We start from the raw sequence: 19439 nt of genomic DNA, 5'->3' as shown, positions 1-19439 counted from the left end.
ACTCACAAACTGAGTCCATGGCCTCGGCCCCAAATCAAGAGGTGGAGGCTTAACCGACTGAGCCACCCAGGAGGTGCCCCCTGGGCACTGAGTTTTGAAGAGCAGACGGTGAGCTGGACTCCAGCCCCCGCTCGCCCATTGGGTGAGTGCTTTGTGCAGTGGGCAACCTGTGGAACGGCACGTTAAGACCCTCAGGATCGGTGGGAGAGGAAAACTCCTTTGAGGAGGGGATATTTGAACAGAGGCATACATGAAATGGTGGAGGGAGCCCCAGTGAGATCTTGGGGGGAAAGCACCCAAGGCAGAAAGAAAGGCTCTGAGGCCGGAACCCGCCTGGAGGGTTAACAGACTTGCAAGGAGGCCGGCCCACGTGGCTGGAATCTTGGAGGGTGGGAGAGGGAGGGAGGGACCGAGACGTGAGATCCGAGGGAACCCAGCGGGGCCTATGGTGTAGAACCCTGTGCTTCATGGCCATGATTTTGCCGAGCCAGGGGGAGCCAAGGCCGAGGTCCTAAGCAGAGGGCTGTGAGCGGACTTGGGATTTCTGGGCTCCCTCTGGCGGCCGTGGAGGGAACAGATGGGGCGACCGCGGAAACGGAGCCCAGCCCGCAGGCCCAGGTGCCCAGGGCGCGTCTGGACCAGGGTGATGTGCCCAGTTTCTCCTCAGGCCCTTGGGGCTGTTTGTGGCCGGGGAAGCGGATATGTGGGGGTCTCAGGAAAGAGAGACGACCCCCGCTCCCCCCCACTGCTAGCTGTCTACTTCCCCACGTGCGAAATAAAGCACCGAAGAACACGGTTCTTAACATCCTTGGAACCCTGCACGCTCCGGGCTGCGCCAAAAAAGTTTGGGGGCGATTTCCGCGGAAGTTCTGGAAGGTTGGCTGCATGCGGCCCGACCGGGGATGATTAACGTTTTTGGAACACTTCAAGGGCACTGTTTCGATCCTTTCCCCGGGATATTTTATTTGGGCTCCCAGAAGCCCCAGTGTGGGGATTGATCGCCCCAGCTCACGGGCGAAGAAACTGAGGCCCCGAGGGGTGCAGGAGATGGTAGGCTGGGCCGCACGCCAGGCGTTCTGGCTGCAAGCCCACGATCTTGGCCTCGGGCACAGCCAGCTTCCTGGGGAGCTGGGGGGCGGGCAGCAAGGCCTTCCCAAGAGGGCAGTGCAGGAACCAGAGCCCCCCACCCGCCGGGGGAGATCAAAACTGGTCTCAGCTCCTGCAAAGTTAGCCCCCTGGGGACCACACTTCACTTGCTCCCAGATCCCAGAAGGAGCAGAAGCGGCTCGGTGGGTGCCTGTGGCGTCTCCTTTTCCACAGCCGAAGCATCTGGAAAAAGACAGAGGCCCAGAACACCTCCCTCGGGGTCCAAGATGCCCCAAAGCTCATCACTAACTCCCAGCCTTGCTGGCCTCCTTCTCCAACTGTTGTTGTTTTTAATGTAATTGTGGTCAAACATGCATAATGTGAAATTTACCACTTTAACAGTTTCTGGGTTTTTTCTTTTCTTTTTCTTTCTTTTTTTTTTTTTTTTTTGCCGTGTATTTTTGAGAGACAGAGAGAGACAGAGCGTGCGCAGGGGAGGGGCAGAGAGAGAGGGAGACACAGAATCCCAAGCAGGCTCTGAGCTGTCAGGGGCAGAGGTAAGGAGGGGGGTGGGGGGGGCAGAGGATCCGAAGCGGGCTCTGCACGGACAGCAGCCAGCCCCATGCGGGGCTCGAGCTCACACACCGTGCGATCACGACCTGAGCCGAGGGGGAGGCTCACCCGACCGAGCCCCCCACGTGGCCCGCTGCTGTCGTTGTTGTTGGGTCGTATTGATACCAGTATTCCCACATGAAGAGGAGGGACAGACCCGGGCGTGAGTGGCCCGGGCGTCGGAGGCGGAACGGATTTTGAGCCCAGGGTCAGAAGTCCCGCTCTGACACCCGTCCCGAGAAGCCTCCCGGCCATTCCCCCACCAGGGGGCGCCAGAGGCCGGGCTCCCGGTTTGGGGAGGGGGGGGCGCCTGGTCCCGCCCCCCCCCCCGCCCCTCCCTTCTCTCCTCCCCGCTCCGGGCCCCACCCGGCTCAGACGGCTCCGGACGGGACCTCGAGCACAGGCCGCTCCCCGGGCGCCTCGGATCCCCGCGGGACCCCCCCCGTCCAGCCCGGTGCAGCCGCCTGCGCGCCCCATCGGTGAGTGGCCCCCGACCGCAGCTGTCGCTTCCCAGCTCCCGCCCACGGAGCCTAGGAGCCTGACCTGGCCCCGGATGATTCCCCTGCTGCCCTAAGACCCTCGGTCCTCCCCGGAGTGTGTAACGGTGGCCCCGATGTGCCCAGTGCCACCCCTCCAAGAAACCTCCTGGGCTCCCCGACTCCCTCCAGCTCCTTCCTTCCAGTCTGTAACAGTGCCCCCTGCCCTCCTTACCCTTCCCGGTCGTGCTCAGTGTCCCCCACTCCCAACTCGCCTCCCCACCCTCTCAGCCAGAAGAGATCCCCTCCTTAGGATCTCCCTCTAGTGCCCTCACCCACTCCTCCCTCCTGCTTCTCCAACCCATGGCCTGTCCAGCCACCCCCAAATTGTCCGTCAGACGCCTCCCTGCCTGGGACACCGCCCAGGGCCCCCTCCCTCTGCCAACATCCCAGTTCCCAGCTCCTGCCTCTCCTTTTACCTCTCTGGCACTCTCTCCCTTTCTCTTTTCCTATTTATTTATTTATCTCTTTTCCTTTGCGTATCCTTGTGATTTTATGGGTTTTAACATTTTTGATGGACAGTTCATTTTGATGCTCAAATCGTCCCATCTTTGGCCAGTGGGGGGCTCCTTCAGGCTGGCCCCTGTGTCCCCGTGCCACACCTTTGGCACCCTGTGCCCCATCTTTGAGCACCTTCCCACTACCTGAGGCAGCTTCACTGATTCTTCCCTTGCCCCAGCCCTGGCAACAGCCATTTCTCCAAGGAGCCCTGTTTTTCGTGGTTTGGTTTTGTCTTGTTTTGCTTCGTTTTGCTTTTTAATGGCAAATGGTATCTGGAGACTCCAATCTGACCCAAAGCTGGTCCTGTGAAAAGATCGGTAAAATTATAAGCATCTACTGAGACCGATCCAGGAAAAAAAAGAAAAAAAAAAAAAAAGACACAAATGACTGATATCCGGCATGAAAGAGGGGGCAGCACTACAGATCCTACAGAGAATGAAAAGATAGTAAGGGAATATAGAGAACACAGTCTGGGTGCTGGGGGTGCTTGTTGCTGCTGGGTCGGTGATTCTGTCCTCCTGAGTCCTTAGACTTACGAGGGCAGGCTCTGAGGTCAGGCTGCCTGGAGTCCCAGACCGCGCACTTTCTAAGCAAGTGATTTGGGGCAAGTTATTGCTGTCTTCGTGAGCGAGCCCGCTTGGTGAGTCAGAAATGTGGGGATAACAACAGCCCTATCTCACAATGTTGTTACGAAGGTGAAACGAGTTAGAGCAGTGTCTGCAATGCAGCGATCGTAAATGTTATTATTCTTGTGATCCCCTGAGGTCTCTGTACCTGAGTGCACCCTGGCAACTCCTCAGCCTCAGTTGTCACCCCTCCTGTGTCCAGCAACCCCCTCCACGTGTCTCACAGCTCCCAGCCTTGGCACACACCATCCTCTCCGCCTGTTTTGCACCGCATCCTTGTTTTGCATGGAAGCGAGCAGCTCAGCAGTCAGCTCAGCCAGAGTTTGCCGATCCTGTGGTCAGTTCACTGCGTCCCCCCCTCTGCTGCCACTGCCCGGCATTTCCCAGGCATCACTGACTGCTCGGTGCCACGTCCTCCCCTCAATGGGGACTCTGAGTGGGTACGGGCCGGTCTCAGTCCTGTTTCTGGATCCATAGCTCCGGACCCATGGTTTCAGTGAAAATGTGTGAATTGGTAGAAGGGAGGGAAGGGAGGAAGGAAAGAATGAACAGCGGATGAAGGCATACATTTCTTCCAGGCAGCTTCCACAGCCTTCCCTTTGTCCATCCCTCGGTCCCCATCCAATCCTGCTTCCACTGGTAACCTCTTTCTCTTCCTCCTGCCTCCCCCATGAACCATCACGTCCTGCCCTGCACCATCAGTGCTCCCTGCTGCTCCCCCTCTCCCCATTTCCCACCCTCCTCCACCCACTCCACCTTCCGGCCCCCTTCCCCCTCCTCCCCCTCCACCAGGCAGCCCCCCATCAACACCCTTTCCTCTTCCCGCAGGCAACTCCCCCCGGCCCTGCACGTCTCCCTCGGCAAGCCCAGTGGGCAGTGCTCGGCCACCATGTTCAGCTGGCTGAAGCGGAGCGGGGCGCGGGGCCAGCAGCCCGAGGCCATCCGCACGGTGACCTCGTCGCTCAAGGAGCTGTACCGCACCAAACTGCTGCCCCTTGAGGAACACTATCGATTCGGGGCCTTCCACTCGCCGGCCCTGGAGGACGCCGATTTCGACGGCAAGCCCATGGTGCTGGTGGCCGGCCAGTACAGCACGGGCAAGACCAGCTTCATCCAGTACCTGCTGGAGCAGGAGGTGCCGGGCTCCCGCGTGGGGCCCGAGCCGACCACCGACTGCTTTGTGGCCGTCATGCACGGGGACACGGAGGGCACCGTGCCGGGCAACGCCCTCGTGGTTGACCCGGACAAGCCATTCCGCAAGCTCAACCCTTTTGGGAACACCTTCCTCAATAGGTAGGCACTTTGAGACGCAGGGGGGCAACTTCCTGTCCCTGGCGCCTCCGTCCCTGCCCTGCATGCGTTGCTTTCTTTTCAGCCCCAATTCCCTTCTCTCTTCCAGACCCTCCCCCCTTCCTGCCTCTGCTCTTCCGCCCCCTCTAGGGCCCATGGAGCCAGCTTGCCTGGGTCCGACTCCTTTCTAGCTGGGCGGCTCTGGGCAAATGACTTAACCTCTCTGTACCTCTCTTAGCCTCATCTGGGACATGGGGATAACCACGGTCCCCGCTCACACACGAGTACCTGGCACAAAGTAAGTGCTCAGTGAACATCAGCTCTGATTTTTTTGTTTTTTTTTTTTAATTTTTTACTGTTTACTCTCGAGAGGGAGGGAGAGAGTGGGCGTGTGAACAGGGGAGGGTCAGAGAGAGGGGGAGACACAGAATCCGGAGCGGGCTCCAGGCTCTGAGCCGGCAGCACAGAGCCCGACGCGGGGCTCGAACCCACAGACCGTGAGCTCACGACCTGAGCCGAAGTCGGACGCTCAACCGACTGAGCCACCCAGGCTCCCCTGATTTTTCTTTTTGTTTTTCTTAAGTGTTATTTATTCTCTGTCCTGATCTTCCTTTTCTCTTTCGAGATTCTTCCTGCTCTCTGCCTCATTCACCCTCTGTGGAGCCCTCGTCTGCCTTCTTCTGTGGCCTCTCCTCCTGCCTCTCCCCGCGTTGACCCCTGCCTCCCCCTCTGCCTCAGGTTCATGTGTGCCCAGCTGCCCAATCAGGTCCTGGAGAGCATTAGTATCATCGACACCCCGGGCATCCTGTCAGGCACCAAACAGAGAGTGAGCCGCGGTGAGTGGGGCCGGACGGCTGAGCCTGAGGGAGGAGGCGGCCCGGCCTCTGCTGGGACATGGGCCCGTGTCAGCTGGCCCCAGCCGCCGGGCAGCAGAAGGGAGCCCATGGGAGGCTGTGATTCCTCCGTGTCTCCACACGTTGAGGGCACCGGGGAGGCGTGTGCGTGACCACGGGGGGGAGCAGGGTGCAGCCCGTGTCTGGGCTGGTCGGGAGGGTGGAGAGGGAGAGATCGAGAGAGACAGAGGGAGATACGCCAAGTCAGAGACAAAGATCTGAGCGCCCGGCAGCCTTACCGAGAGACAGGAGGCCCAGAGAGGAGGCAGAGGCAGGGCAGGGAGGCCCTGGGCGTGCCCCCCCCACCCCCCCGCCCCCCCCCCGCCCCTAGGCACGCTCCTGGCTTCAACGTCTGGGCCGAAGATGGGGCTGAGCAGGGGTTGGGAGGGGGAATCTGGGCACCGGCCAAGGCCCGGCCTGGAATTTATAAACAGCTGTGCAGGGGGAGCAGCGGGGGGGTGAATTCCAGCGGGGGCCCCGGGGGAGCCGGCCCCCCACCCCAGCCCAGCCAGCTCAGCCTCTGCGCCCCCTCGCCAGCCCCCCCCCCCCCCCCAGTTTCTGTCCCGCGCCCGCCTGGCCTCAGGGGCCCGGGACTGGGGCAAAGGAGGCCGCCTTGTGGGGCAGAGGGGACGGGAGGCTGGGCTGCGGGGCAGGGCGAGGGCGAGGAGGGTTACGGCGTCCCTGGCCGCTGCCCAGCGGGCGCGCGTCCCCTTGGGAAAGAGGCAGGGGGCAGCTGCAGAACCGATCAGAGGGCGGGCTGGCAGCCAGCCTGAGGGGGGAGGCAAGAGGCTGGGCTGAGGGTTCCTGGGGCGCTGCCTCCTGGGGCTGGGCCTGGGAGAGAGGGAGGGGTGCCGGGTGGGGGCTGAAGGCTGTGGGGAGGAGAGAGTAGGGGTGTCCTTCCCTGGCAGGGTGGGTAGAGGAAGAGGAGGTCTGTCTGTATGGGTGTGGGGGGGGGGGGTCTGGGAGTCTGTGCCTCTGATTGTAGCTGGATGTGACTTCGTGGGGCGCATTGGCGGGAAACGTGTATATAATATCCGGGGACACACATGTGTGTGACCGTAGCATCGTGGAGACTCTGGTGGGGGGTTCGAATCCGGGCTCTGATATTTGTAATTGTTTTTAAGTTTATTTACTTATTTTGAGAGAGAGAGAGAGAGAGAGCGAGCACAAGCGGGGGAGGGGCAGAGACAGCGGGAGGGAGACAGAATCCCAAGCGGCCTGGGTACTGTGAGCGCAGAGCCTGATGGCGGGGCTCGAACCCCCGAACCTTGAGATCATGACCCGAGCTGAAACCAAGAGTCTGCCGCTCCTTTGACTGAGCCACCCAGGCGCCCTGGGGCTTTGCTGGTTTTAGCCCACGCCCTCGGGGCAAGCCACTTAACCGCTCCCTGCCTCAGTCTCCCCATCTGTAAAATGGGAATGATAAGAGTATCAGCCTCCCTAGGCTGCACAGGGGGTTAAAATTAAGGGTCAGACCCTGCCAGGAACTTCGGTGTGTGCACGCAGTAGGCGCCGTGGGCGTGCTGAGCACGGTGTACCTGCGTTGAGGGCCATAGCCGGCCGGACACCCCGGGTGCTCTCTGCCACGTCTCTTGTTCCCACGCTGACTCAGTCTCCCTCCCTCCCTCCCGCCCCGCATGAGACACACTTTCCAAATCCTAGCCTGTGTGTGTGTGTGTGTGTGTGTGTGTGTGTAGCCACTGGGGACGGAGGGAGCCCCAGACGCCATCCCTCTGGTTACCCGGCCCTTCCTCCCCCCCAAACAGTGTCGCCCCCCCCCCGCCCCGACCCGGTCCAGTCCCCAGGGGCCACAGGGGACCTGCTTCCTCCTTGGAGCGCCCAACACCAGCCCCTCGAGGGAGCACAGGGACCCGTGCGGGCTCCTGCTCTGTGCCCCCTCCCTGCATGTCCTGAGTAAATCCCGTCACGCCTCCGTGCCTCAGTTTCCTCCTCCGGAACATGGGGATCATAGGAGTGCCTGTCTCCCGAGGTTGTTTTGAAGACTCAAGGAGTCGAATCAGGGGGAGGATGAAGTGACGTCAGGGGAGTCAGCGGCGGCTCCCTTCTCCTCCAGTTAACTCCTTCCTCGTCCCCCAGGTCACCGTTGGGTCCCCTCCTTCGAGAAGCCCTCTCTGACCACCCCCCCCCCCCCCAGGCTGGGTCAGGTGCTCGCCGCTGGGTTCCCCCAGCCCATCCTGACCACTCTGGGCCTGTCCTCGGTGGACCATGAACCCGATGAGAACAGGACTGGCACTGCCCTGGGGTGGTTCCTAAATGACACACCCACGGCGTCCTGTGTGCGTCGCAACTAAGACTCTTCGAGCACTTGCCATGTTCCCAGGCTGTTGGTTTTTTTTTTTTTTTTTTTTTTTTTACCCGTTTAATCGAGGTGTAGTTTACATGCCTGAAGCTACTTCTTTGAAACAGGCACTGTTTTAGGCTCTTATTTTTAATTGAAAAAAAAAATTGTAACGTTTATTTATTTTGGGGAGAGAGAGAGAGAGAGACAGAGCACAAGCAGGGGAGGGGTAGAAAAAGAGGGAGACACTGAAGGAGGCTCCAGGCTCTGAGCTGTCAGCCCAGGGCCCGACATGGGGCTCGAACCCACAGATCACGACCTGAGCTGAAGTCGGACGCTTAACCGACTGAGCCACCCAGGTGCCCCCCCCCCTTTTTTTTGAGAGAGAGAGAGAGTGAGGGAGGGGCAGAGGGAAAGGGAGAGAGAGAGAGAGATCAGCACGGGAGCCCACACTGGAGCTTGACCCCATGACCCTGGGCTCATGACCTGAGCCCAGATCAAGAATCAGATGCTAGGGGCGCCTGGGTGGCTCAGTCGGTTGAGTGGCCGACTGATCAAGTCATGATCTCACGGTTCGTGGGTTCGAGCCCCTCGTCGGGCTCTGTGCTGACAGCTCGGAGCCTGGAGCCCGTTTCAGATTCTGTGTCTCCCTCTCTCTCTGCCCCTCCCCTGTTCATGCTCTGTCTCTCCCTGTCTCAAAAATAAATAAACGTTAAAAAAAAATTAAAAAAAAAAAAAGAATCAGATGCGCAACGGACTGAGCCACCCAGGCGTCCCTTCGGCTCTTTATGTATATTGGCTCGTTTCTATTCCCTTGTCCTCACCACAGCCCGACAGGTGATGTTCCCTCACGACTTCCATTTCACAGAAGAGGGAACGCAAGTTCAGAGAGGTTTCCTACTCGCTTAAGGTCACACAGCTGGGGGTGGGGTGGGGGGCAGGGTCGGGATTCAAACCCAGGTCTTCCTGGCTGCCACGTCAGGGGGTCGCCAACACTCCTCTCTGCTCTCCTGAGCATCGCTGTTTGAGTGAACAAGCGAGCAGCAGAATGAACAGTGGGAACGAACGAGTGAATGAGGAAGGAAGGAAGGAAGGAAGGAAAGAAGGGAGCGGAGGAAGGAAGGAAGGAATACAGGAACCAGTTGTCGAGCCAGATACTGCACGAAAGGCAAGGACTTGTGTCTGTGTTCTCTGTGGCATCCCTGGTGCCCAGGATAGAGCCTGGCACACAGAAGAGCTGTAAATACTGTTTACACTACAGAGATGTAAATACTGTTAAATAAACTCAAAATATTTACCATCTGTTCTGGCAAAAGCATAGCCAGAGCCAACGTGAACTCTTTGGGGGCTGGATTGTGGGGAGATCCAGAAGTCCTAGGACGGGGCTGGGGTGATGGTGGCACTTGGGAGACTCGCGGAGGCAGGGGGGTCATAGACGCACGGAGAGTCTGTTAAGAAACACTTCAGTATTTTGACAACCTGTACGTCTGGATCGGCCTGAGGAATGAATGAAAAGGGGGTAGGTGATCAGTCCTCTGTAGCCAGATGGCCCGAGGGCCGGGGGCTGGGGCCAGAGTGGTGGAGAAATTCCGGGGGCTGGGGGGGGGGGCAGAGGAGCGGGATGCTCTTGGGGGCCTGGGCGGTTTCTCAGAGAAGGGTTTTTGAAAGTCAACAACCCGAACGTCCGTACAGTCCGCTATCAATCCAAAGGCGCGGATGCTTCAGAAAGGCTGGAGGGCAGGGGAGGCGGCGGGAGGGGGGCTGACCTCTGCCCTTCGCGCCCATTGTGCTCCGTACCCCCAGGCTACGACTTCCCGGCGGTGCTGCGCTGGTTCGCGGAGCGCGTGGACCTCATCATCCTGCTCTTCGACGCGCACAAGCTGGAGATCTCGGACGAGTTCTCGGAGGCCATCGGCGCCCTCCGGGGCCACGAGGACAAGATCCGCGTGGTGCTCAACAAGGCGGACATGGTGGAGACACAGCAGCTGATGCGCGTCTACGGGGCGCTCATGTGGGCGCTGGGCAAGGTGGTGGGCACGCCCGAGGTGCTGCGCGTCTACATCGGCTCCTTCTGGTCCCAGCCCCTCCTGGTGCCCGACAACCGGCGCCTCTTCGAGTTGGAGGAGCAGGATCTGTTCCGGGACATCCAGGGCCTGCCGCGCCACGCCGCCCTGCGCAAGCTCAACGACCTGGTGAAGAGGGCCCGGCTGGTGCGGGTGAGCCGCGCTGCGGGGGGACTGGGGGGTGGGGGGGCGGGAAGCGGTGGCCGGAGGCGGGGACGGCCCTGGTCCCGCCTCCCCGTCCGGGCCGCTTGGCTTCTCGGCTCTCCGATTGGTTAGTTCTCTGGTCTAACAGATTCCTCCAGGCTGGGTCATTGTGGCACGAGGTGGCGTGACCCCCCCCCCCCCAGTGGTCCACAGCCTCTCCACCCACCTCCACGCTGCTTTTCCTCTCCGCCCTCCTCTTGCGCTCCCTTCCCCGTCATTCGTGGCACTTCACTTCACGCGGTCCTCCTGGCTCTGACCTCAGGGCCTTTGCACCTACCGAGAACCTACCGTTCTCGCTTCCTGGAAAGCCCCCCCCCCCCCCCCCCCCCACTCCTCGCCCCTCTCCTACCTGGCTGTCCGCTTGGCGCGCTCCTCACCTCCAACCAGACTGTGCTTAACCTGCTCAGGAAAGCTGCCTTGCCCGCCCTCCGTTTGTAGAACTCTCCCGCGCCCGTCTTGCTTGAAGCCTCGCTGTAGTTTTCTTCACGGCGGTCATGACTGCCTTGCGTTCTGCGTGCTTCGGAGTTTCCGGGTTCACTGGCTGCCTCCGCCTGCATTTAAGCCCCACAGAATCAGAGGTGTCTGAATTTGTTCACCGCCGTGTCCCCGGCGCCTGGAACAGAGTTGGTGCTCAGTCAATACTTACTGAACAGAGGGCATTTGAACAGACACTCTTCTTCAACCACACCCCCCTGTGCCTGGCCCTGTGTTGGGCGGTACTGAGGATCCGAAGCAGTTCAGGGGAGGAGACAGCCCCAGCCGCAGACAGTGATGACGCAGCCGTCCTGGGGAGCTGGGGGGAAGGGGGGGGCAGGGGCAGGGGGCTTCTTGGAGGAGAGGGCGTCTGAGCTGCAAACCGGAGGGTGAGGAGGGGAATTCTAGATAGTGGGACCAGCGAGTGCCTGGACCGGAGATCAGCACATGGCCAGTTCAAGAGAGAGGGAAGATGGCAGTGTTGCACCCGGTGTAGACAGCGCAAGGAACTGAATCCGAGGCTGGGGAGGTGGGTGGGAGTCAGCCCACCCAGGGCTGTGGCCTAGAAGCTGCGCGGCGTCCTGGCGAGTGTGGGGGGGGGGGGTGCTGGGGAGCCATGGAAGGGTTCGGAGCACAGGAGGGACGGAGTCCTACTCGGGCTGCCTTCTAGCGGGTGGATTCAAGGGCCGTGAGACTGGGGCCAGAGACCAGGAAGGAGGCTGGGGACCGAGGAACGGGGAGGAGGCTGGATCAGAACAGGGCCTTGGGGAGGGGGAGGAGAGCACTGGTTTGAGAGCGATCTGGGAGGCCAAATGGAACATTCTTAGGGGAGGCTGCCAGGGAGGAGGTGGGGCAGGAAGCTGGGCAGGCAGGGAGGCCTGGGAGGTTGTGAGAGGTGGAGAGCCCGAGGTGGTGGTTTCAGGAGCAGCAGAGAGGGGGTGAGTCAGGGCCCCCACCCCCACCCCCACCCCAGGAATCCTCCTTGGGAGGGCGTGGCCCAGCGGGTGCCTCCAAGCCTCCGGGACCCACCTTTCCCTCCTCCCCCATCCGGGCCCTGGACTGTCTCTGGGTCCCTGTCCCTGCCTCCTCTCTCTGTCCGTCTCTCCCCCCGCCCTCTTTCTAGCTCTCCCTCTCCGTCCTCCTCCGCCTCTCTCTCGGTCCCCGCCCTGCTTCGCCCTCCTGCCCCACGGACCCCTGTCCCCGGGGCCCCTCGGGGAAGCGGACGGGACAGCGGCGGGGAGCCGGGGCCCAGGACCGTGGGACAGAGGGGCGGGGTCGGGCCGGACACCTGGTGCCCCCGCCAGGCGGGGGGGGGGGGGGGGGGGCGGCTCCGGAAACCCGGACAAACCCCGGAGCCCGGGACCCGCGCCCCGGCCCAGCCCGCCCTCCCACCTTATCTCTTCCTGGAACCTTCCCCCGCTTCCTCTCTGGAAAAGCCATCAGCGCCCTCCCGCCTTGCCTCTTCTGGGTCCCCGAGGAGCCGCCCTCGGCCCCGCCCCCTCGCCCCATTGGCCCGCCCTCGCAGGCCCCGCCCACCCGCTTGACCACACCCCCGCCCTGATTGGCCCCCTCGGACCCACGGCCCTCTCCTCCGCTTTCCTCCCGCGGAGCCATCTGTGGCTCCCCAGTGCCGCTCACGCAGGGTCCCCCAGTGACCAAGCCTCGCCAGCCCCGCCTCTACGCCGCGTCCCCCACTCCTTCCCCGTGTCCGATGCCGCCAGACTGAGTCCGGCCATCAGACGACAGCCCACACCGTTTACCTCTCCACGCGCTTCCCCCCGAACAGCACGGGGCCTTTCTGGACTCCGGGCAACTACCCCTCGGTGCCTCGGTTTCCCCGTCTGTATCGTATAGAGTCACCTGGCTCTGCCCTTTGGTGGAAGCGATCGCTGCTCGAAGGGGCGGTTTCCCTGTTCTGATACCGGAGGCCGAGATCTTGGGAGGGTCTGATTCTAAAGAGCCCAAGGGGCCCTGAGCCTTCTTCCCAAGCTTCTCTGCGGCGACTCAGTGACGTTCGTTCGACAGCCAGCCACCGAGCACCTACAACGTGCTTCCGCACTTTTCCAGGCCCCCCGGGGTTACAGCACCAGATGGGGTTACATCTGGATCAACCAGATGATGCTTGTTTTGTTTTCTTGTAAGAATCACGTCTCGGTGGGGAAGTGGATCTTAAACAAATGAGCCGATAGTAGCTTATGCGATAAGGACCGCGGAGGAAAATGAAGCAGAGGAAAGGAGATTGGTGAGGGACTGGTTTTAGGGAGGTCAGGGAGGGCCTCCCTGAGGAGGTGCTGCTGAGCAGAGACCCGAATGAAGGAGGGAAAGAGTGGAGGTGTGGGGGAGGCCCTACCGGGCAGAGGCACCAGTAAGTACAAAGGCCCTGGGGCAGGAACGGGCTTGAACAAGGAGCCCGGGGTGGCTGGAGGAGGCAGAGTGGTGGAGGTCATGAGGATTCAGAGCCAGCCAGGGGCCGCCAAAATTGTTAGCATTCTAAACCTATGATTCATGAAGAGAGCTTGAAAACCAGTGTTTTGCGTTGAACGGTTGAGACCATCTCATGGCAGAGCATTTAAGCTCAGTTAAACGTGTCCCCTCCCGTCCCTGATCCCACCCATCAGCTCCCAGGGCATCTTCCCTGGAGGCAGCCCCCCGTGAGGAGTCACTTGTGTCTTTTTTCCAGATGTCTTCTATTTTTATTTAAGCATTTGCAGTTAATTACTGAGCTTCCTGTTAAAAACTGGGAATGTTCATTCATCTGCCCTCCTTGTTTGTTTTTTGATAACTTACGAGATTGGAGATCAGAAGGTTCCCAAGTTCATTGCTTTCCTCCACAAGTATTTCTTGAGTGCTTTCTGTGCACGTTGTTGTGCCCGTGCTGGGGACAGAGGGAATGGATAAGGTCCCAGCCCTCCTGGAACTCACATTCTGATGGTAGGAGACAGAGTAAGCAAACCACCAGATAAGCAAAATAACGATAAGGTGCAATAAACATTGCGGGGGGGGGGGGAGGGGGGAGTGAAGTTAGAAAAGAATTGGATGGTGGTAGTTGGGGCACCTGCTACTCATCAGATGGCCTCTGGGAGGAGGGTGGCATCGAAAGGAAGTTGAGGGACCCAGCTTGGGGAGATCGGGGCAGAGTTGCAGGCAGAGCGCGGCATGTGCAAAGGCCCTGTGGTCAGGGAAAGATTGGCATGCTGGTACAAGGAAGGCCGGTGAGGAAACTGACACAGTGAGTTGGTCAGGGGCGGGGAGAGGATGTCGGATGAAACACCAGCGGCCAAAATCATGGAGAGCAGTGGTTCTCAAAGCTTTCCGTCACAGGAGCTCATGACACTCTTAAAAATGACTGAGGGCCCCAAAGAGTTTGTAGGCACAGGGGCTGCGTGGAGAAGGGACTGTAGGGGCAGGAGAAGCCGGAAGGCCAGGGGGGTGCCTGCTGTGTCTCCGCGGGGGAGAGATGCCGACAGGTGCCATGGGGGCGGTGGCACCCGAGGTGGAGAGACGTAGTGAAAGCAGAGGGGACGGACGCAGGAGGCAAGAGCTCGTGAACCGGAAGCTCTGGGGACGCCTGGGTGGCCCCGTCACTTGAGCGTCCGACTCGCGATTTCGGTTCAGGTCGTGATCTCACGGTGCGTGAGTTCGAGCCCCGCATCGGGCTCTGCGCTGGCAGCGTGGAGCCTGCTTGGGATTCTCTCTCTCCCTCTCTCTCTCTCTCTCTCTCTCTCTGCCCCTCCCAGCTCTCCCTCTCTCAAAATAAATAAATAATGTTAAAAAAAATAAAGAAAGAAGCTGTAGGTCGGGGGCCCGGCGGGGCTCAGGCAGGCACTCGTTTCCCGCAGGTACATGCGTACATCATCAGCTACTTGAAGAAGGAGATGCCCTCCGTGTTTGGCAAGGAGAACAAGAAGAAGCAGTTAATCCTCAAGTTGCCCGTCATCTTTGCGAAGATTCAGCTGGAGCATCACATATCGCCCGGCGACTTTCCCGACTGCCAGAAAATGCAGGTGGGAGGTCGCCCAGGAGGGGGGCAGAAGGGGGCAGCTTTTGGCTTCCGGGGTGGGGGCCTCGAAAACCGGAGGGATGGAGGGCGTGGTTCCGTAAGAGCGTGGTTTTGTGCGTTAGGACGAGAGAAGAGAAATCCCCAAATAACCGGTGTAGTTAGGGTGGAAGTTGGCTTCTCTCCGTAAAGTCCTAGAAGGTGGCCCAGGGCTGGTTTGGTGCTTTACAGAGCCGGGGACCCTGTCCCCTTCTTAGTTGTCCTCCATGTCTGGCTTCCGGTTCCAAGAACCCCACCTGGTACAGAATGGCTGTCGAAACTCCAGCCATTTCATCTGCATTCCAGTCAGCAAGAAGAGGTGAGGGAGAAGGGAGGGAAAGATAATGATACAGTCTCTCTCTCTCTCTTTTCTTTTTAAGATTTTATTTTTAAGTAGCCTCTGCACCCAGTGTGGGGCTTGACCTCAACCCCAAGAGCGATCAAGAGTCACATGCTGTATCGAGGGAGCCAGCCAGGCACCCCTACACTCTCTTTAAGGATTTTTTTCTAGAACAGTGCCATCCAATAGCACCTTCTACCATGTTGGAAATGTTCTACGTTGTGCCGTCCAATATGGTCGCTGCTGGCCCCATTGAAACTGAAAGTTTAGGTTTTCTTTAATTTTAACTAATTTAATATTCTTTAATGTTTATTTTGAGAGAGAGAGCGAGAGCGAGAGCGTAAAGAGGGAGGGAGACACAGAATGTAAAGCAAGTGCCGGGCTGTCGGCACAGAGCCCAACGCGGGGCTCGAACTCACGCACCGCGAGGTCATGACCTGAGTCGAAGTCGGGCGCTTCACCGACTGAGCCACCCAGGCGCCCCTAAATTTATTTCTTTGTTTTTTATTTAGAGAGAGAGAGAGGGAGAGCGAATCCTAAGCAGGCTCTACGCTGAGCCACCCATGCACCCCGCCCCCCACCCCGGGCCCCTTAACTAGTTTAAATTTAAATAAGCAGAGGTAACCACCGTCTTTTGGAAAAGGCGATTCTAGGGTTGTGGATGCAACGCGTGCTGGTATCCAATTGGCCAGAACTTAGTCATGTGACCACAGCTGGCTGCAAGCTGGGAAATGTAGTCTTTCCTCTAGGGGGCCTGCTGCCCAAGGGACGCCAGTACTGAGGAAGAAGGGGCAAATGAATACTGGGGCTCCCCGGGCATGTCCAGGCCTAGGATTAACCAGCGTTGGGGAGATCCCTGGGTCCGGGTGCCGTGCCCTGGGGTGGATGATGAACTGCTGATGAACCTGGGGACAGAGGTCCGGGCTCAGGCCTGGAGGTGGGGACTAGCTCACCCCGCCCCCTTCCCCTGGCCCGGCCGGAGCCTCTGTCTGGAGACCGCAAGAGGCTGATACTCCAAGCCCGGGTCCTTTGGGTCGGAGATGTTTGCTCACCCAAGCCCCTGAGGGATCGCGGTGCAGGGCATTTCGTTCTGGCCGCTTGCAACCTCCGAGAGTCTGGGCAAGTCCCCTTTTCTGAGCCTCGGTTTCTTCCACTGGAAAATGGGCACGGTGACAGCACTTACCTATTGCTGGGGCTGCTGAACCGGCCGGTGCTTGTAGCCCCCTGGGTACAGCGTGTGGTGGGGAGTTTGGGCTACATCGAGGTCTCGACTGACCTCAGCGCTGCTGATATTGGGGGCCAGAGCGTTCGTGGTCGGGGGTGTCCCGTGCATCCTCCGGGCCCCTGCTTACTGCACGTCAGTAGCAACCCCCCCCCCTCCCCGCCGCCCCCAGCTGTAACGATCAAAAACATCTCTGGATCTTGCCAACTGTCCGCGGGGCAAGGGCAACATCACCCCTGGCTGAGAACCAGAACCGCTGGGCTAGATGCACAGCAGCTGTTAGTTATGTTAGCGTGTCTTGAACACCTTATCCAGATGAATCGATTCCCCAAATGAGGGGAGTGCTAATGTTAGGGTTCCGTTTTTTACAAATCTGGAAACCGAGGCCCAGAGGGGTGGAGGCACTCGCCCGAGGACACACAGCTCCTAAGGGGCAGAGCCGGGTTGGAACCTGGGCCTCCTGGCCCTGGGGCCCGGGCCCCTACCCCTCTATGTCCAGATCAGCGGGCCTCTCCACCTTGGCTCCGGAAATGATGGTGGTGCCATGAAATGGATCGGTCTTTGCTGCGACTCTCCTGGTGCAGGTGACTTCGAGCTACCACGTGGGAAGGAGCAGGACCGCAAATCCACCCCCACGGCTGCTGTAGCACACGCTGACTTCTTGGGGGAGGAGGGGGTCCCAGGACCTCCCAGCGATCTGGCCACCTCGGACCTAACCTCCGAACTTGGCAGCGAGTTTCTGAGAAGCGGGTTAACAGAGCCAAGCGAGCAGTGAAAACTGAATTTTCTTAGCTTGCAGAACAGTGGGGGTGCTGGGTGGCTGGAGGTAGGGGTGCCACGGACGGTGGGCAGACCCAGGGGTGTGCTGAGTCATCGGAGGGGCCCCCAGCCCCCCCTACCGTCCAGTGATTCTGGGGGTACACCTGACACGGGGAGGGGGGGAGGGCCTCCGGGCCCCCGCTGCCCAAGTGTCTTCCGAGGGGTGGGTGCCCTAGTGGAACCCGTGGCACAGGTATCTGAATTCTTATGCAGCATCCACTTGAGCTGCCCAAGCGTCCTGGTGACAGGTGGGGCTGGGGACCCGGGAGGATGATGTCCCCTGACTTCCCAGTATCGCCCCCCCCCCCCCCATCTCTCCCCTTCCCCCGACAGGAGCTGCTGATGGCTCACGACTTCACCAAATTCCACTCGTTGAAGCCGAAGCTGCTGGAGGCGCTTGACGAGATGCTGACCCACGACATCGCTAAGCTCATGCCCCTGCTGCGGCAGGAGGAGCTGGAGAACACCGAGGTGGGCGTGCAGGGCGGCGCTTTCGAGGGCACCCACATGGGCCCGTTCGTGGAGCGGGGGCCCGATGAGGCCCTGGAGGACGGCGAGGAGGGCTCGGACGACGAGGCCGAGTGGGTGGTGACCAAGGACAAGTCCAAGTACGACGAGATCTTCTACAACCTGGTGCCGGCCGATGGCAAGCTGAGCGGCACCAAGGCCAAGACCTGGATGGTGGGCACCAAGCTCCCCAACTCGGTGCTGGGGCGCATCTGGAAGCTGAGCGACGTCGACCGGGACGGCATGCTGGATGACGAGGAGTTCGCCCTGGCCAGCCACCTCATCGAGGCCAAGCTGGAGGGCCACGGGCTGCCCGCCAACCTGCCCCGTCGCCTGGTGCCGCCCTCCAAGCGACGTCACAAGGGCTCTGCAGAGTGAGCGTGCCACTGCCTGCAGGCCCTCCCTCCCACTCGCCCTGCTGTGGCTCCCCAGCTCCAGCTGGCTGCACGCACGCCCCCCGCCCCAGCCTGCCACACGCGCTGCCTGCCCGCCCTCCCAGCCGTAAGGATGGGGGTCTCTCCACCCGCCACCGCCGGACCGTGGGGACCAGGGGAGGGGCAAGGCTTCCCTGCCCGGCCTTTGCACCGCTACCCTCGCCTATACTTAGGCACATCACACCGACCTTAACACACGCACACAGACACACAGAGGCATCGATTCGATCGTGGGCCATTCAAGTATTTATTGAGCACCTACTATGTTTGAAGGCACAGAGCTTCCTCCAGGCCCTGGGGGTTACAGCAGAGAGCAGAACACATGATCTGCCCTCGGCGGGGGGCTGACGTTCTCAGGACAGAGCACCTGCACTGCGACACAGACACACACGAGGCCCTAACCAGTCTGATCCCCGATTCTGGGCAGGAATCCTCGCCTCTCTCCATAGTTCCATGGCCATTTGTTCCAAATAACCAAGGGAAAGTCCCCCCCTGGCCCCACTTCTTGACATCCAGACAAGGACAGCCCCCCGCCCCCCACTCTATGATGTTCTCAGGCCTTGGGACCACGGGGAGCGCGGAGCGGGAGACCCAACCTCCTTCCTCAGATGGACCCCTCTTCAGCCCCTACCCCCCGGTTCTAGCCACACCCCTTGCTTTAATAAGAATTCTTAGGCCACCGAAGAGCCCCTTGGATCCTGGCTTCACCCGTACCGTGCCCCCTTCGAGGTCTTTTTGTCCTCGGCCCACCTGCCCTGGTTTGAAAACTCAGCCGCCCACCCCCTCCCCCAAGCTCCCCGCGGCTGGTGGCCTGAATTTTAGGGTGACGGGGGGTGAGGGGGGGCTGCCCTCTCTGCCATCAGCCCGTATTTAAGTAGAGCCCCTACCAGATATAAAGGCCCCGGGGCTTTATTTTAGTCCCCGTTTCAAAGGGGGTGCGTGGGGGAGGGGGAGGGGCTCTTGGTGCTACAACCCTCCCTCCTCTTCCTTAAAAGGGCCGCTCCCGTCCCGCCTCCCCCCCCCCCCCCCCACCTCCACCTTTCCGTGTCTTCACCTCAGACTAGTGCTTGGCCCTGGTGGGGGGACCCCACGGGAAAGATGGGTTAGGGTGACCTAGGTGGGGACGATGCCCCCCTCCAGGGTGCTCGCTGGGATTCCCCCCCCCCCCCCATTGCCCGTCCCCCGCCCCATGCCTGGGAGGGGCCCGGGAACCGAACAGCAAACGGCGTCCCCACAGAGCGAATAAAGTCAAGGCTTCTTTCCACGTGGGAGTCAGGCTGTCTTGGGACGGGTTGTGTGTGGGGGGGAAGGGGGGGATCGCTCTCCCCCCACTCCGAGCCCCGGGGAAGGAGAGCCCTGGGTGGGACTTGAGCGGGGGGGTGGGGGTGTCCTCTCCAAGGTCTCAGGGGCGGGGCGGGGCGGGGCGGGAGGAGGCCGTGACTCAACTCAGCGGAGCCTGATGACTCAGGTCCCGGGCTGGGGGCCAGACCAACATAT

General features: G+C 60.5%; 1 protein-coding gene and 1 long non-coding RNA gene across 2 annotated transcripts; one reads left to right on the top strand and one right to left on the bottom strand.

Moving 5' to 3' along the window:
- The first annotated feature begins 2070 nt into the window (after window positions 1–2070).
- Window positions 2071–18952, top strand: EHD2 (EH domain containing 2). Its single transcript, XM_042919589.1, has 6 exons — window positions 2071–2177; window positions 4190–4654; window positions 5390–5487; window positions 9647–10059; window positions 14424–14588; window positions 17335–18952. The coding sequence occupies exons 2-6, from the start codon at window positions 4251–4253 to the stop codon at window positions 17884–17886; spliced, it is 1632 nt and encodes a 543-aa protein (XP_042775523.1). The 5' UTR covers window positions 2071–2177; window positions 4190–4250; the 3' UTR covers window positions 17887–18952.
- On the bottom strand, window positions 9989–12042 carry LOC122208472. Its single transcript, XR_006197244.1, has 3 exons — window positions 11977–12042; window positions 10488–10723; window positions 9989–10080 (listed from the first exon to the last, which is right to left on the bottom strand). It is a non-coding gene; the product is annotated as an uncharacterized LOC122208472 (long non-coding RNA).
- Window positions 18953–19439: the final 487 nt, after the last annotated feature.

The sequence above is a fragment of the Panthera leo genome, chromosome E2 (assembly GCF_018350215.1).
Source record: "Panthera leo isolate Ple1 chromosome E2, P.leo_Ple1_pat1.1, whole genome shotgun sequence".
Classification (NCBI taxonomy): domain Eukaryota; kingdom Metazoa; phylum Chordata; class Mammalia; order Carnivora; family Felidae; genus Panthera; species Panthera leo.
The sequence above is the reverse complement of the archived record's forward strand: the minus strand, read 5'-3'. Positions and strand labels throughout refer to the sequence as shown.

Coding starts and splice junctions, on each gene's coding strand:
- EHD2 (XM_042919589.1), top strand. CDS start 4,251: ATGTTCAGCTGGCTGAAGCGGAGCGGGGCGCGGGGCCAGCAGCCCGAG. Junction 5,488..9,646: donor CAAACAGAGAGTGAGCCGCG/GTGAGTGGGGCC, acceptor CCGTACCCCCAG/GCTACGACTTCCCGGCGGTG. Junction 10,060..14,423: donor AGAGGGCCCGGCTGGTGCGG/GTGAGCCGCGCT, acceptor CGTTTCCCGCAG/GTACATGCGTACATCATCAG.